Here is an 18,416-nt window from a genome sequence, read left to right on the forward strand (position 1 = left end):
GCAGTGATAGAGCAAACTTCATTATTTATAAATGATGACCCTGTGGAATACGTGGCTACATAGGATAAAATTTCTTTTTAATTCTTTTCAAAATGAAAAATGATTTGCAGAGTGCTGTAGAAATGTAGTAGAAAGTTACATGACCTTGGTAGAGATGTTAGGAAAAACAAGTTCAGTATTTTGTCTTTTTTTAAAACATGGACTTTGTAAATCCCTCTATTTTAATTCCCAGGGTGTTTCAGTTACTCAATTTTATTTTATTGTATTTTATTTTATTTTTCTCTATGACCTGGGTAGTTAGAAAATCTGGGAAGTGTTAACTTTCCTTCTTAACCAATATTTATGATCTGTCAGAATTTTAGCAGAATGAACGTATAGATTACAACCAAAATATTCCATCATCTGTAACATGCATATTCTTAATTGTGACAATGAACATGACAGGAATATGATGTAAGCCAAGTTTATAGCATGAGTATATTCTAGGTGGAAAATGAATGAGTTCTACAAACATGACAAAAGGGTAAAAAATGTGTTGGTTTTTTTTGCAACGCTAACTGAGATAACTTCTACTAATGTAGAATCGTATTGAAAAGATAAGCGTAGATCAACTTTTAAAATACTGTTGATTATTTTTTTTATTTGTTAACTGACCTTTCTTGACCTTTTCTTTTCTCTCTCTCTCTCTCTCTCTTTCTTTTTTTTTTTTTTTTTTTTTTTTTTTCTGTTAATTGCTGCTAAAGAAAAGCCATGTGCCTTGTTCTGTACACCGTCTGGAAAGGATCAACCCATTCTTCTAACAGAAAAGGTGATGGATGGGACTTCCTGTGGCCAGCACGGGTTAGATATTTGTGCAGATGGTAGATGCCAGGTATGAATTACTTCTTTAGAAACTGGATATTTATGTACATGTATGTGTGTGCAAGTATTTGCTATTAATATGTATCATTTCTCTCATGAATGTTGCCAAATGCATGACCAAGACTGAATGTTTCTTTATGCACCATACTAAAATATTTTAAACTCTCTTCACTCATTGGAACACACTATATGAAGTAGCTGAATTAGCAGCAGGAATAGTATCTCAGATATGGATGATTACAAGAAACTGCAGCACACTGTACAATTAGTATAACTGAGTTCATCTTCTAAAATTAAGTGAAGACACAGCTTTCAACAGGATGGGATGATATGGGATCTGTGTAATTCTGTAAACAATACAGATTTTATATCCAAACAAACCAAAGATGATAACTTACAGATAACTAAAACAGAGGGCTTCTTTTGTTCATGGTCTCAAGTGGCTGTGTGCAACAAGTACACACTTAAATACTTATTTGAACTGGGTTTTAGCTCATCACTTAGTAATCGGAGGGTTGATCACAAAGAAGACATATAGCCCATTTTTTCATGAAAAAAAAACTGTAGTTTTATTTAATTATCCACTTTTCATATCTGTCTGGATAATAAAGACAAAAAAAGCCTGAAGCCAAGCCCACTGAAGACTGAATTGTCTTCTTGGTATATCAAGAGGCAGAGTGATATCTGCTAATCAAATTTGAACATGTAAATTTTTTGTATCTTCCACATTTTATCTTGTCTCTTCAAACAAGAGATTAAAAAAAGCTTTCAGTCTACAGCTGTAGAGTTAGATATTTAAATCCACCAGATATGCCATTTTAGATACTCAGCTCTTGGAACCCAAATACTGGAAACCATTAATGTTTTTTTTGTTGTTGTTGTTTTGTTTTGTTTTGTTTTGTTTTCTATTTCTTTGTTTGTTTTCTTTTTTCTTCTTTTTTTTTTTTTTTTTTTTTTTTCCTCCAGTAAAACAACTCTAATAAAAATTGTATGCATAAAATGAAGAAACAATCTTCACATGCTTGAAAACAAGCTGATCTGTCGTAGACCACTACAGATTTCTGTTTTCTGCTCTTGCAGGAATTTTTCATTTCCTTTTTAGTCTAGGTTTTATCTTCATCACTTATCAAACAGTGCTGAAGTTTTATTGGTTTAATGAGGTGCAGTTATACAGTGCACAAGATTGGCATTTTTGATCTTCAAAAGATTTTTATTTCAAACTAAGTGAACTTCATATTAACTCTATTTCTATTGACAAAATACTTCTAATTTAGGAGTGCTTCTTCAGCAAATGCCATTTCAAACTAAACTCTTTTCCATAAAGTACAAATAAATTTTATATTTACATATCCGAGATATATACACATGCTATTCAGAGTAAGTCATTAGCTTGACATGAGACAGTACTGTACCATTATGGGAGAGGCAAAAATCGTCCCATATTTTGAATGAAAGATACTAAAGCTGCACAAGCTGCCATCACTTGGGAGGAAGGCCTACAGAGTGTTTTGTGTTGTGGTTTATCTGTGCCAGGACACCCAGGAGGAGGTAGGAACAACCTTGTATTCATCTTGGAGAGCAGCTGGTAAGGTTCGCCAATCATACTGGAAGATTGAGTGCACCAATCTAAGTAAAATTGTAGGAAAAGTTAGTAGAGAATGGATCTCAGAATATCAGATAGTGCATTCTGAAGAGGCCTGATGTAAAACCTAAATTGTAAAGGTTAGATCATCCTGAAAAATGATGAGATATACACATGTGATTGCAACTTTATAACAAATATAGACCGTTACTTAACAGCTTTATTTTCTTCTCCCTCAGAAATTTGGCTGTGATGGTATAATAGGTTCTCTGGCTCGTGAAGATCATTGTGGTGTATGCAATGGAAATGGAAAGTCTTGCAAGGTCATTAAAGGAGATTTTAACCATACCAGAGGAGCAGGTAAGTCTGTTTATTTAGAAGACTCAGAAATACATTAGTTCTGATTACTTTGAGCATTAGAACTGAGATATGCTTTTTTAAAGTAATGCAGTTTCTCATGGTTTTGGATCTAGAATCACAGAATCACAGAGTCATAGAATTGCTCAGGTTGGGAAAATCCTTCAAGATCATCAAGACCAACTGCAACCTAACCATACTACCCTGACTCTAACAACAACCCACTGCTAAATTGGATTAAAGCAAATTGCTAAAGAGTGTGTCTTTTCCCACACTGTATGGAACCCGTTTTAATGTATTACAGATAACTCTATTATATTAACTGTAATAACATACCTCAAAGTCATTCATAACAGGAATTGAACACTCCAGCAAGGAAGCAGGATATCACAAAATACTTGCCAAAAAAAAAAAAAAAAAAAGAAAGAAAAAAAAAGGGGGGTGGGAGGGAAATAGTTGGATTAATTATTTTGATAATTCTCACTACATTTTATTCTGCCACACTTTTTGAATTTACATCACACTATATCTATTATGTATGAGGCGCAGTATCATCATTTCTTAATGACTGCAACGTTTGTGTTTTTTTAAGACCTTCAGGCAATTGTTCTAGATATAACTTTCTAAATTTCTAAAAGAGAATGGGAGAGAAGAAATAAAAGGAAAAAAACCCAACACCCAAGATGTACATTTCTATAGAACTCTATTTAACTCAATATATTTGGACATTTGGCCCCATGTCTAGGCTATGTGGAAGCTTTGGTGATACCTGCAGGAGCACGAAGAATCAAAGTTGTGGAAGAAAAACCAGCACACAGTTATTTAGGTAAGTATCATGGTTTTAGCTGTAAACATTCTGTAATGCAGTACACACACACACACACACACACACACACACACACACACTATAAAATTAAAAAAATTAAAATGTGGGTTACAAAGCAGAATCCAATTTGAGCTGCTGGAAATGTGAACCCTGTTTTTCATAGGTCAGAGGGGAGGCAATCAAAATAAAATGTGATCTTGTGATCTTGGAAGTTGCAATGATGATACTAAATTGATTAGTAAAAGCACAGTCCACATAAATAGCATTGTTGTATAAATATCCTGTGGAAGCTAATCTTCAGATAAGTTCTTCCTGATTCCCTCAGATATCCTCTTTATCTGTTGTGTATCAATATATACCACGATAATAGGAACTCTGTGATCCCAGGGGAAAATTTTAAAGTATAACTTGCAACTGCATTCACTGAACACGTGAATGCCTGATCATACGTCCTGTTTCTTATGCTTTCTGGAGGATTTACTCACAGATTTGAAAAAAGTATGGTTTCTGTTTTCTATTGTGACATAGCCAAATATTAGTTATTCCTCTTAACCTTAAGTTATGTGAGAAAATACATACAAAATTCTTTTTCTTTCCTCAGTAGGAATATACGTTCAAAAATATTTCTGTAATAATTTCTATTTAGGAATATGAATTATTTGTAATAGTAAAGAGATGAAAACAAGTATTTCTTTAACTTGGGAATATTTCCTAAGCTGTAGACCCATTTATTTTAGAATTAGGATCTCTAAAAAAGAATGTTGAGATATATTTTTAAGGAATGAACTTGCAGTGGTAATATTGTGAATTTAAAACTGTTTTGTTGGGAGTCTTGGTTCATTGTCACTTACTTGAAAAGTTTTATAACAATTACAGGTGTAGACACATTGTTTCAAGCTTGATCTAAAAATAAATACTAATAATGTATTTTTGCATGTACGTATTTTAGTATGCCTCCAATTTCTCTGTGGAAAAAAAAAATTAAAAATCCCCTTTTCTATGCAGAGTTATGCAGCAGATAGAAGTTGTACCCACTTAACTAAGTATTCCCCTGCTTTTATATCTAATACCAAGAGAATATGTGCTGTAGCTCTGTTGCATGGTAGTTCTGTGAAATAAAAGTGATAAAGAAAGTGAAAGAAGGTTAGCAAAGCTGTGAATGAAAATATGTAAGAAAATGGGTATGTCAGGAATCAGTTTCTCAGTTACAGGACTCTTGTGTGAATGTTGCCACACAGTAAACAAAAGTAGCACTTTATAATGTTAAGCATAGACTAGCGCTTATTTTTTTGCATAATCTTAAAGAGTCTTTAATTTTCATTAGATTATATATTTGCAAATAGGTAAGATACTTGTTACTTTACTACTGTTTACCATGGAATAGTTGTTACCAATTACTTTGATTAAGTAGGCCAGCCTGGTTATTTCATTTTATTTTCAAGAGGTTTCTGAGAAATTAGAGTCAGACTTTTTTTCTATATGAAATACATTTGTTGTCCAATTATAACAAAACATGCAAGATACTTTTTCTGTTCTTGGCTTCTTGTTAAAATAATAACTATGACTTTAACAAAAGGATTTCCTGGATACTAATAATCAGTTGGGTTTTATTAGTCTCAGTAGTGCTGAAATGCTATCAATTACTTTTAGCAATATGAATACTTCTGGATGTGGCCTATAAATTGACTGCCATTGCTTATAAAACAGAAAAGAACCCGTGAGCTTGTTCTGCTTTTGCCGAATTACATGTAACTCTTAATTTTAGCAGCACCATGTATAAAATCAAGATGAAATTTTGTCCTTCCTGAGTTGACACGTTGAAATTTTCTGTTTTTTGAATTTTGAATATTATTGTTCTTTAAATGACTTCAAGGTATCACATGATAACCGTAATGTGAGACAAAAAGTGACTTCCCTGATGAAAGATATCAGTGAAAGCATTCTGATTTAGAAATTAGATTCAAATATTTTTTATATTTGCCGTTTTTCTTGACAAAACCTGGTTCAGCCAAAGTGACATTGTTTTGGTTCTTTTGTGAAGAGCATGTCTAAATTTTGGTGAAAATAAAACAAAACAAAAACAAACAAACAAAAAACACCCCAAATTAATAACTTCCAAAGATGCCTGCTGCCCTCTTGTTTGTCACACTTATTCTTCTGGCAGATTTTCCTCATCATAATTTTTTTATTGTTTGTCTTTTTCGTCATGGATATATTGCTCAATATGTTCTATAGCCTGAGAGGCAATACACTTGTGTGCTGAATATTCCTTCTATATTGCTTTACTCTGTACAGGAGATCCTCCTTTATCAAGAGCTGAGCAGAGTAGGGAGTACACGTGTGGCATGTATTAAAACTCAGTGAATTAGCCTGCAACAAGAGGTGTGATAGATTCAGATGTAGAAGCTGGACAACCTGAATCCAAGCCTAAATTTTAGACACGCATTCTTCCTTTGCTTAACCTCAGGGGCACAGTTGAGGAAGCTGAGAGCAGAAAATGCAGGAACTGACATATTTCTGTGTTCTGGAACTGAGATTTCAAGTCTTCTGAACACATCTGTGTGCTATGGCACATAACATTGCTTTTAAAGACACAGAAAACAGTGCAAGGTCCACTGCTTTCAAGGGAGAAACTCTGCTCTGTCTGAGCAGCATTACTCAACGGATGCCAGCACTGTCAGTTACATTTGTGTTGTTTCTACACTAGAAACAGTATTGGCATCTAGAGTTCTAAAACTAAATAGAACTCAATTACCACTAGTAATAGAATGTTTAAACCTGAAAAACTGATTTTTAGATCTTGTAAAATGGCTTGTTACTTTTAGCACAAGGCATTAATGGATTTTATAATCTTAACGTTTATTACACAGCACTATAGTAGTACACATCAGTGATGTCTTATTCAATTGTATTGCTGCCAGTCCATAGAACTATTGCCATTGTTTTCCATAGAAACAAAATATAACAGTATAAATATGAAAGGAGAAAAGACAATTACAGGAATGACTCACACTAACTTACAAGCTTAAATAAGAAATTTTGGACAAGGCTTAAAATGTTGAGGTTCTCTTAATCCAGTTTGATGCCAAACATGCAATTTCAGTGAAGAGGAATGTGCACAACTTTTTGTCCAGAAAGTGACTTCAAGTACATCTTCCTTCACATGCCTATTCCAGACATCATTTTGAATAAGAAAATTATATAAAATAAAATGAAGGTTAAAATAAAGGTTCCTCACAGAAGAGTTTCTTTATAGTTTAATATAGAAAGTAATAATAATAATAATAATCTGTGTTCTCAGTGCCTGAATGTCTTTACTGACTTGGTGCTGCTTTTAAATCATAATTTGACCAAAAAGAACAATCTGTTTCTTTTTGTTAGAGACATCAAATTAGATGGTGGAAGTCTGAGTAAAATAAGTGCTTAGCTAGGATAACAATAGTGCTGTCACATTTTGAGGTGGGGAAAAACATAGATTTAGTGGTTAGAGAGAAACAGTTTTGAACCAGAATTTTTGGAATTTTAATGTAGTTCCACAAATCTAGAAGATTATATTTCCTTGTCTTGTAAATGTCGTAGACCCTAGGAACAGAGAATAATTGCTTTTGTCTTAATTTAATGAATTCTGGAAACTTCTGTCTTACTAGTTAATAAAACACTAATTTTAACTGAAATTAATGCTATGCCTATGTGGTTTGGGCAAGCATTACCTCCAAAAATGATTTAAGTTTCGGTACAATAGCTTTCATAAGTACAACAGCTATTATGGAAATAATGCCTCCCATTTTACTGTGTTGGATTAGGATGTCAGAGACGGATGTTGATAGAATGGCAGAAGAGGCTGAACCTTCCTGCCAGTCCCCCATTGTGTTTTGTTGCCGTGTGACAGATGGCAGCAGAGGGTCAGTTACAGAATGGCGTCTGACATGGAAGTGTGTCTGAAGCAAATGTGTGTCACTGAACTCTTTCATGAGGAGAAGCTGGCACCCATTCACATTCATCAATGCTTACTGAACATTTGTAGAGACTAAACAGTGGATGTGAACACAATGAGGCAGTGGGTGTTGCGTTTCAGCAGTGGTGACAGCCATGTGAAAGACAATCTCGCTGCAGATGCCCATGCACAGCTGTCACACAATGAAATGAAAGGCATATCAATTAGGTCATCCACACAAATGAGTGGATTATGACCAGGGAATTGTGTATGGACCCAAATACTAGTTTCATTACATTAGCAATGATGATGGCAATGTCAGAATAACCCTATGCAAGTGTGTCAGAACCTGTTTAACCAATGCAAGGCTAAAGATGAATTATTCCTGGATTGCATCATTAGCTGGTACAAGATGTTGTGTCATTGCTATTAGCTGGAGTCAAAACAGCAGTCCATGGAGTGTTGACATGTGAATTTCTCATCAAAGAAAAAGAGACGGCTTTCAGCAGGTGAAGTGATGTGCACTATCTTTTGGGATAGGAAAGGGGTGATCCTTCTGGATTTTCTGAAACCCCAATAAGACATCAGTTCTTACCACCATTCCACTATGCTGACAAAGCTGCAGTCTCAAACTTCCAGAGTAAGGCTAGAGAAGAAGACCTTTCTCTTGCAACGCAATAACACCTGGCCCTGTGGCAGTTTGAAGTCTGTGGAGCACTGCCAGTTTTGGCTGGACTGTCCTACTATACCCATTATATAGCCCAGATTTGTGTCTTCTGACTTACGCCTGTTCAGGTTGATGAAAGATGAACTGTGTGGGCAGTATTTCCCTAGCAACAACATTGTCGTAGCTCTGAAACAGTGATTCACCTTTGCTGGTGCGGATTTTTACAAGTACAGTGTGCAGACTCTTGTTTGTTGCTGGTAAAAATGCATAGCTAATGGTGATGACTATGTTGAAAGATAGTGTTTTGTAGCTGAGAACTTGCTTTATCAAATAATGTTACTGTGCTCTTGGCACCTGTTGTAGTTTCCATGGAAATAAATAGGAGACTTTAATTCTGGAGTTAACTACGTATCTTTGCAGATTTATATTATTTCATCTACCAGTTAAATTATCCAATCAGCATGTGGAAAGAGGCCAGAACCACTACTGACCAAATATTTTTAAATGTATTTTTGCAGCTCTTCGAGATGCTGGTAAACAGTCTATCAATAGTGACTGGAAGATAGAACATTCAGGAACGTTTAATATTGCTGGGACCACTGTCCATTATGTTCGAAGAGGTCTCTGGGAGAAGATTTCTGCCAAAGGTCCCACAACTTCTCCCTTACATTTACTGGTATGACAATATGAATTCTGTGTTTTATTTAGCCCTTTTTAAAAAAAAACAAACAGACAAACAAACAAACAACAACAACAAAGCATGATCCCTCTCATGTACATTTCTGCAGATAATGAGACAAGTGCTAGATACACCTGCTGATCTGTTAGCCAACTTCTAAAAGTCACTGTAAATTCAGTAATAAGCTTTGCACTGTTTAGGCTGAATAGAAGGTCTCAGCAGATAAAGCATTAAATTACCATCAGATGTTTTCTGTCCTCATGGCCCACTGAATTATTTTACATGGGGAGCTTTTAGACCTCTATGTCAAATAATTTTCTTTTCCCCATTGCTCTGAGTTGGGTACCTATATTATTTTATCCTGTCAGATGTAGCAGAAAACTCTAAAGGCTTCTGAATCTTAGAATCATGGAATCACAGAATGGCCTGGGTTGAAAAGTCTAGTTTCAACCCCCCTCCCCACCCCTCTGCTTTGGGAAAACTCATCAACCACTAGAACAGGCTGCCTAGAGCTACATCCATCCTGGCCTTGAAGGAATAAGTCATTCTGTAGAGCTCTTCAAGATTATTTCTTCAAAGATTCAGTTGTGTTCTCCTCAGTGCTTGTCCTCATAGGAATGTTTTCCTCCTCTGTAATTTACAGGTGCTGCTTTTCCATGACCAGAGCTATGGTCTGCACTATGAGTACACAATCCCACTGGATCCTCCCCCTGAGAATCAGAGCGCTAAAGTACCAGAACCTCTTTTCATGTGGACTCATTCTGGCTGGGAGGACTGTGATGCTGTATGTGGAGGAGGTAAAAAAAAACAACTAACAAACACATTCAATGCATATGTATATACAGCATTCATATGTATATGTATATATATATGTATATTTACACATCAACTAAAACACGTGGTGTATTAATATTTCAGACACTGGTGGTCAGTGTAGTATATTAAACAATAATGTCCCCATTGTAGCTTGTTTGATGACATGGATTGACATATTTCTTTCTGTTCTTCCTGATTATGTTAAAAGAATAATGGTAACTATAATGATAATGATAATCTATTTAAGATTAAAACTAAATCAAGTATGTAGAAAAAAATACTATTGAAGGAATCAAATCTCAATTAAAAAAATAAATTCAAGTTGTGGATTTCAAGAAGAAATACAAAAGCAAGAGCTAGAACAAGAATAGAAGGCTCATGTGCATTCCACTCTGTATTTGGAACTACTGAAGATAAATGATCTGTAAAAGACATTTCAAACTACAGAAAATCCGAACCCCAATCTCACATCAAATACGTTGGTTACACGAGTTGAGAATGATCCAGAAACATACGGAACAAATATAGCAACAGCAGATATTAGTATGCTTATGCAATATTTTTCCTATGTTTATGTTTGTAAACTGTAAAAAATGTGAATTTGGAAGAACTAAATGCCAATATGAAAACAAATATTGGAATATGAACAATATTACTGTAACAAAATCCTTTTCAGTCAGTAACTGTTTAGAAGCTGGTTATTAGAAAATATGAGGGAATTTTTAATGAAGGCAGCCCACAGAGATCTATTAATATGTTGCCTAATAATTTTTTGGACTTATACTGTGAATAGCATATTAATTATTAATACCTGTCTTTCATGCTTTGATAATTGTGGCTGCTCTGATCAGCAGTTGTGAAAACTGCTATGCAACTTGTAATGTAATAAGAAGGCCTGGAAACACTTTACCTTCTCATAACAGCAACACAAAGAACACAGTGTTCTAACTACTTTGATTCTGCAAACAGTCCCGGTGTCACGACAGATTGCTGTAGTTTCCATAAACATGCCTTTTGTGGTTTGGTAAGAAATCTTCTTCCCTGAAGGCATTTTGTACGTGGTACTGGTATCATCCTCTGTTTCTTCACAGTGCACTCTCATTCACTTGGAATATTCACGCTTTTTACAGTTTCCTGAAGTATTTTTAGAGTAATTGGAATGCTACCACAATCTCTCATTATTGCTTCAGATATTTCTAGAGTTACCTATCATTTGGAGAAGCCTTAAAATGCACTACGATGTTTTTTGTGTTTTTTTTTTTTTTTTCTACATTAATGCTTAAATAAATATTTAAGTGTTTTACTGTAATGTTTATTTTTATCATACTTTTCTCTGTTGTAATTGGCCATCACTTTTTATTATTATTTGAAGTAGTTGAGTTAATACAAAGTTCCATGAAAGTAGATTTTTTTACTGCAAATATTCTGAAATACATGTTAAAATTTTTTCTCACTTTTTCACTCAATTCTTCTTTTATTTCTTTCATTTAATATGAAGTAATAATGAAATTAAAATGATGCAGCTTGTACTCTTTGTAAATTTTTGTGCTTGAGTTTTTATCATCAGTATTTTGATGTTCCTGGTTAAAGAACATAATTATCAGTAGTTTCCCTTAAGTGTTTAAAACATCTGTCAGAATGAAAGTACTGATGAAGCCATCTGACTTTGTGTGTATTTACGTATGTCACTGGTCTGTGCCTTCCTGTGTTTCAGAAAAACATTCTTAGTGTGGAAGAGAATATGGATGCAAAGGTGTATGTGTAAATGCAGAAAAAAGTGTAGAACATTTTGAATATTGTATGTGATAGTTTAGTTGCATGTGTGCTCACGTACACAAACACTGTGTAAAATGTTGGTTGTGGTCATACTGAAAATTATTACTTCTAACTTTGCTGCTTGATCTGCAGGCACATTTCTAACCTCTATTAAATACTGCATTCTTGTGTCTGCACACACTGTTTGTCAGTAAACTTCCAGATAGAAACAGGAAGAAGTGATGAAGTCATTTTCCACAACCGAAGACTTTAATTAAGGGCTTGATAGATCTCTAAAAACCATACTTCACTCTGATTACAAGCTCCTGCTTGTGGTAATCACTGTGTTCAATTCTGATTTTCTACCTGTTCAATCTCAAGAGAATCAAGCATTAGTCCATCTGTTAAGGAAGTGTTTACATAACAGAATACGCATGAGGTCTCTGCCATCAGTAACCAGCTTCCTAAATGGTTATGCTACAGATCACACTGTACAGCCTTTTCTCTTTAGTGCAGTTTCCTTTCTGAAGGCTGCAGCAGTGATTACCTGAGTGCTGGCCACGCTTGCCAGTATGCTACTGAACAAAGCAGAATTACTAAACTCAAGCCACACAAGGAAACAGGATTTGCTATTCCTTTCCTTTAACTTAACAAGAAAACATGTCTTCTTTGTAAGCAGTTTTTCCACAATCCATTCTCAACACTGCAGTCTTCGTGGTTTAGAAGGAAGCAGTTGCAGCAGTGAGCTGCAGGGCTCGGAATATGACTTGTTGCAGGAACAAAGCAGCGATGGCCCTGGTACACAAATACTGGATTAAGAAAATGCATCATTCCCTAAAAATTTAATATCTCCCTTAGGCGTGCTGCTGTCCTTTTCACTTCTCTTTCACAAAATGAACATAGAATGACTGCATCTGCTGTACAGATAGCTTTTGCATTCCTTCTTAACGAAGTTGCATATTCTTGGTTTCTCTACATACCTGCTTTATCTTCTACTAGGTGAAAGAAAAACAACAGTCTCTTGCACGAAGATTATGAATAAGAATATCAGTCTTGTAGACAACAAGAAGTGCAAATATTTAACAAAACCTGAACCACAGATCCGCAAGTGCAATGAGCAGCCATGCCAGACCAGGTAATAGTGATTTGGTCATATTAGACTGATATCTAAATAGAAAAATCTCAGGAGCACTTACTGCCTCTGGCAATAAATGTGCAGCATAACCACATTTCCCATAGGTTGTAGTGTGAAATGTGGAGGACACTGAAACATTTAATGTTGTTTCTATGAAGTCTGAATGAAAGAGAGCCCTTAAGCACATGTCTCAATCAATTATCATTCAAGAAAGCAGCTTATTTCTTTCCTTAGTAACAGCTCTCACTGGTTGATGTGTACAATTAAACTGAAATATAATTGCTTATGTAAAATTATGTAAATTATGCAACTTGATTTAGGCCTGATCTTAAAGAACAAGAAAGAGTCCGAGCTCCTCTGCATCCTCCAGAACAACCCACAGGAGTGATTCTGTTCTGAAATGGTATCTTTTTAAAAAATGATGGACTTAGGTCTAGGGCATACATTTGACATACAGGTAGCCACAGAGATAGAAAGAAGATACAAGGCTGGTTATTTCTCTGTAATATTTGAAATATGTAACAATATTTTGAAACTTTTTTAATTGGACTTGTAATGACAAGAGAGTTCTCTGAAAACATGGAAACTGATGATGTGAACATTAACTTATTCATAGAATCACAGAATAGTAGTTAAGTTTAAAATATTCTAGATCAGTGTTTAGTCTGTTTAGTGCTAAATGTTAAATTGATTGGAAGGAGAGCATTTAGAAGTGTATCCTGACCAAGAAAGTATTGGTAAGCAAGAGAACAAGTAATATAATGGGACTTCTTCCATCCTGACTTCTTCTTACTCTACTGCCTGTATTTCTTTGTAGATGGATGATGACTGAATGGACTCCGTGTTCAAGGACATGTGGAAAAGGGACACAAAACAGACAAATAGCCTGCACACAGCAGCTTAGAAATGGGACCCTGATCAGAGCAAGGGAGAGAGATTGCCTTGGGCCAAAGCCTGCTTCTGCACAGCGCTGTGAAGGCCAAGACTGCATGACTGTGTGGGAGGCGGGAGTCTGGTCTGAGGTGCTGTATTTACAGCATATAAGCAGACAACAGTGATTATGCATTAGTGTTTTCTGAGAATGTAGGGCTTTTTTTTTTTTTTTTTTTGCTAGTTAAGTGTGTTTCATGGTCCTCATGCAATGATTTAGCAAGAGGATCAGGACTAGGAAAACAAGCTGTATAGAACTACTACATTTTACCTTGTTAATGTCCTGGAACAGTTTCTTTTGGCCTGTTTTCAAGTGCATGCAGTCAAGTATATACTGACTGTAGTAACGGGTAACGGGTTAAGCAGAATTAAGACAGTTGCCAGCTACCAAAATGTGGGTTCAGACTGTGAGTATCTGTGGGGTACTTTTGTATCAAGGGAGGTTGGTCAGACTGTAGCTTCCAGTTTACTTTAGAGAGGCCGGGAGGGAAGCTGCATGCAAAAAAAGAACCTTCCCTTCCTTTTTCCAAGAGTAGCACAAGCACTGAGCCAAAGGGCTTGTAAATAAGATAATTTTGGATCCATTTATCCTGAAGCATTAGCGCAGGCTGCATGTTCATTTGATTTTCTCCTCCTAAGAAGCTATACTAATTCTTAAAGTAATTGACTGTGGAGGAAGAAGGGAGTTGTTATCACTGCCGTCTGGAAAAGCTGAAGGGGTTATTTAAAGCTTCTCCTTTCACTGGAAGAATACAGCAATTCTGAGCTGCTCTATGAGTCCCTCCAGGCTCAAAATAAGAATAGCAGCTTCTGAATGTGTGTACATGGCTTTGTTTGGGTTTCTCTGGTCAGCAGCACTGAGAATATTTTCAAAAAGAGAAAGTGTATGCTAAGGTAGAGATAAGAGGAGTAATCAGCAGCAGTTGTTAGCTTGATGCAGATGTTCATAATGCAGAAACTGATTGTGGGAAGAGTCCTGCATGCTTACACTGGTATAAGAAAGAAACCCATGTGGTCTGGTTGATTTGTTTCACTTCAGAAATAACAAATAAAAAAGCATGCTTCTGCTGGATTAAATGTATTTTGAAGAGTGAGGTGTTTCCCGTGGACATTCCTACTATCACCACTGAACTGGAAGCTAGCCATTAGTGCTTCTTGCAGTTGCAATTGGCTTGGCAAAGGAGAGATTTGATCTGCAAGCAGTGGGATGATGAAAAGCAGTGATAATGTTTTAAAAAAGGAAATGGCATAATTTTTGGCAGTGTAAGTGGGAATAGCTGAAAAAAGCATAGATGAAGACCTTCTAGAGAACTTCAGGAGAGTTTTCACATGCTGTATATGTTGTGAATTTGAATTTTCAAATTCAGTCTGGATTCTTGCATAGGTTTAGAGCATTTGCTTTTAACTTGCAGTTTTCTTGCCTGTATTCTTTATTTTCTGTTAGACTTACTTTCTTGCTTGCCTCTGACTTGATGTCTTACTAAGACAATGTATCAAATTAACTTTTTTCTTCTTATAAAGGTGGAGCTTGTTTACAGTTGATTCATGCCTTGTACTTACAAACTCTATTTAGTGGTTTTTTTTTCATTATATTTCTTTTAATTATTCAAACAAAGATTGCTTTACAATTTTACTGCAGCACTCTTTCCCCCATATCTTTTCTAATGGTTCCCTTATCCAAACACAGCTTTTAAAGCTTAGTTTTTTCTTAAGCAAATGTTTTTTCATCAAATTACATATTTTTACATAAAAATGTAAAAATTATCATTCTGCCCCATGCAGAATTTTTGTTCATGTGTTAGTTTTTAGCACAAGTATCTGCAAGAATTGAAAGTCAGGAAATCATTGAAGTACTGGAGTATTTATAATAGTTTGGCAGAAGTCATTGGCAGAGGCCTTTTGTAAAAACCTGAAAAACATCTTTTTCCAACAGTGCTCTGTAAAGTGTGGTAAGGGAGTACGGCATCGGACTGTGAGGTGCACCAATCCCCGCAAGAAATGCGTTTTGTCCACAAGACCTAAAGAAGCAGAGGATTGTGAGGACTATTCCAAATGCTATGTCTGGAGAATGGGAGACTGGTCTAAGGTGAGACATCCTTGATTCTGCTGTATCATAGTATAATACACTCTGCAAACTGAATTCTCTATATGACGTATGTTTTTTATTAGAGATTTAGGACCCTCCCAGTTGTGAAAAAATAAGGCTACAAAAAAAAAAAAAAAAAATTATATATATATACATATTGAATATCAATATCAATATATTTCTCTATATATATATATTCAAAACATGAAGTCACAGTGTGACCGTGAAGTTTAAGACAAAAACCAGGAATGTGAATGAGTTGTACGTTCAATATTGTGCAAAGGTGATACAGATTTACTGTTTCCAGTAGGCAGGCAAAAAAGTCAGAGACATGAAGAGTGTGGAATATATTAGTCTTCTTATTTGCAAATACGCTCTTAAGATTATTTCTTTTCCAGAACTATTTGAAAATTCTGATAACACTTGATTAAGCAAAGTAGCAGTTGTTATCTTGCCTGTATTCTTTATTTTCTATTAGACTTTCTTACTTGCCTCTGGCTTGGTGTCTTACTAAGACAATGTATCGAACACACTGAATACTGTGTTTGGCTCCCAGCAAGAAGTTCCTGAGTGTGTCTGGATAGCAGCATACAGGCTATCAATTGGCAGTGTGTGCTGCATGCTTTGGTGAGACAGTCTTGTGTTTCTTTTCCACTTCCACTTCCATCACAGGCTGGCAGAGGCCTAATGTTTGTTGTTGTATGTCCTAATTCTGTCATGCATTTCTTATTGTAATGTGGAATTTGTTTCAAGTGTTGCTTAACAAAATGGTTCTGGGAAAATAACCTAATTTCCATTACTAAACAGTTGGAGTAATTTGCTTAAGTCATCCCACTGAGTCCTGTCTCCCAACTACCCCACAGTCCTTTTTTCCTAACCGGGGTAAGGTATTGTTTGCCATTTACATGTAATCCAACAGTAATAAATTACAATTCTTACACTCCAATTAAGGTCATTTCAAACACATTTTATTGTGTTTGCACATTTTATTTGTCCACCATTCCAAGAAGTTTTACCCTTCAGCCTCATGAGGAAGTACATTTAGCATAGTCAGTTTCTCAGTACACCATTTAAAAACTAGAAAGCATGTATTATGGGATTTTTATGAACACCTGATGTAACTACCAGTTCTTTCCTTGGTATAGAGATTTTTATTTCAATGAAATACATAAGCACAGACCAAACTGTAGCAGAAGATCCTGGTTAGATCTGTGATTGAATGAATGTGTTACTGGACTGGGAACCTGAACATCTGGTATGGTTTAAAATATTCATAACACAATGAAATTGTGGAAAGAAAAAAAGAAAAAAAAAAGGAAAAAAAAAAAAAGAAAAAAAGAAAAAAAAACACACATTTTTTTATTGCCCTATCATAGACCATGCTTTAGCGGAGAGATTCTAAGTTATTTATTTATTTATTTATTTATTTATTTTCTTCAGTTCATTATTTTGCAAACATCTCTTCTGCTTTCAGTGCATAACATTACTGCAGAAGCTTTTAAGCTTGCTTGCATGGAGAAGTATTTAATGTATTTTTGGTTGTTTTTAATATGATGTAATAGCTGGAAACGAGGACTAAAGCCAGTAATGTATGACTAGCCAGTCTTCCAAGAACTAGCTGCAAGAACTGTATGGGTAATGAGTGTTTCACAGAATTCTACTTGTGAGCTCCCATTTTATGACTGTAGTGACTGTGGGGTACAAATTGTCACTATCATATTACTGCTTACTCAGTTTTCTTGTCTTCTTTGTAAGTTATTTTCAAATACTTGATTTTTTGAAACACCCTCATAGAAACCAGAATATAGCCCCTTACCTTAGCTACATCAAAAATGTAGCACTAGCATGAACAAGGAGTAGGTCATGTAGAAATGACCATCTGCTTTCTTAGCTGAAGCAGTCATTTAAATCAGCATTGCTGAGGCTATGTGAGGATGCTCAGACAGTTATGCTGTGTTCCCAGTGCCCTCTGAAGAAGAAGAAGGGCTTTATTCTCCAATTCATGTACAAGAATGTATTTCTTCGGTTTTAAAATTTACTGGCATTTCAAGTGTTCTGCTTTCCTCCTGTCAAGGCTCTATCAGTGACATCTAAATTGTACTTTAAACTTAAGAAACAGAATATGAGGGAATATTTCATATGGAATTGACAAAATCTTTTGAATGGTTAGGAATAGAACCTGAGTGTGACTTACGCAGCTGAGACTTTCCAAGATTTATACCAAAAAAATACTTTAATTTCTCTGCAGAGACATGAGTTCAATTTAAAATATACTTGGATTTCCTTTTTTTTTTTTTTTCCTTTTTTTTTTTTTTTTTCTTTTTTTCCCCCCTGTTACTGTTCTGTTCCATTGCTAGAGTACATAGCAACATGAAGTCATGTCATACATATTAATATGTCTGCAATAGGGGAAACAAATGGAAAGCTCAGATAAATGTTGATCTTTGCTCACTGTTTGTTTCTGACTTAGAAGTTCAGTGTAGCCTTCTGTGTTCACTGTTTTTACTCTTTAGGATCATTCTTGACATTGACAGAAGGCTGTTCCTTTGAGCAAAGCCAAGTTCCCCTTAGCTAATGCCAAGACTTGGCTTGAAAAGTTTAAATGACGCTTCTCACACATTGAAACAAGAGGCTTAATGTGATCCTTATTGGCTTTGCTGCTCCCCTTGAACTCCTAAGGCACAATTTTAAATGAAGCTTAAACTGCACTATTACTGGAAAGATAACATTATTAATAGCCATGGTTGTGCTGTAATGGAGTTAATATTGTTTTGGAGGTACAGTCACA

The 18,416-nt window shown here is 35.4% G+C and overlaps 1 protein-coding gene across 1 annotated transcript in view; it reads left to right on the forward strand.

The window, feature by feature from the left end:
* ADAMTS19 (ADAM metallopeptidase with thrombospondin type 1 motif 19) overlaps positions 1-18,416 on the forward strand; it is a 116,697-nt gene that overhangs the window by 78,881 nt on the left and 19,400 nt on the right. Inside the window, exons 14-21 of the mRNA XM_072359679.1 lie at positions 744-871; positions 2,683-2,803; positions 3,546-3,626; positions 8,746-8,903; positions 9,550-9,703; positions 12,477-12,612; positions 13,430-13,634; positions 15,476-15,628. Of these exons, the coding sequence (XP_072215780.1) occupies positions 744-871; positions 2,683-2,803; positions 3,546-3,626; positions 8,746-8,903; positions 9,550-9,703; positions 12,477-12,612; positions 13,430-13,634; positions 15,476-15,628 (1,136 nt within the window). The remainder of the gene's footprint in view (positions 1-743; positions 872-2,682; positions 2,804-3,545; positions 3,627-8,745; positions 8,904-9,549; positions 9,704-12,476; positions 12,613-13,429; positions 13,635-15,475; positions 15,629-18,416) is intronic.

This window comes from Excalfactoria chinensis, chromosome Z (genome assembly GCF_039878825.1).
Source record: "Excalfactoria chinensis isolate bCotChi1 chromosome Z, bCotChi1.hap2, whole genome shotgun sequence".
Lineage (NCBI taxonomy): Eukaryota > Metazoa > Chordata > Aves > Galliformes > Phasianidae > Excalfactoria > Excalfactoria chinensis.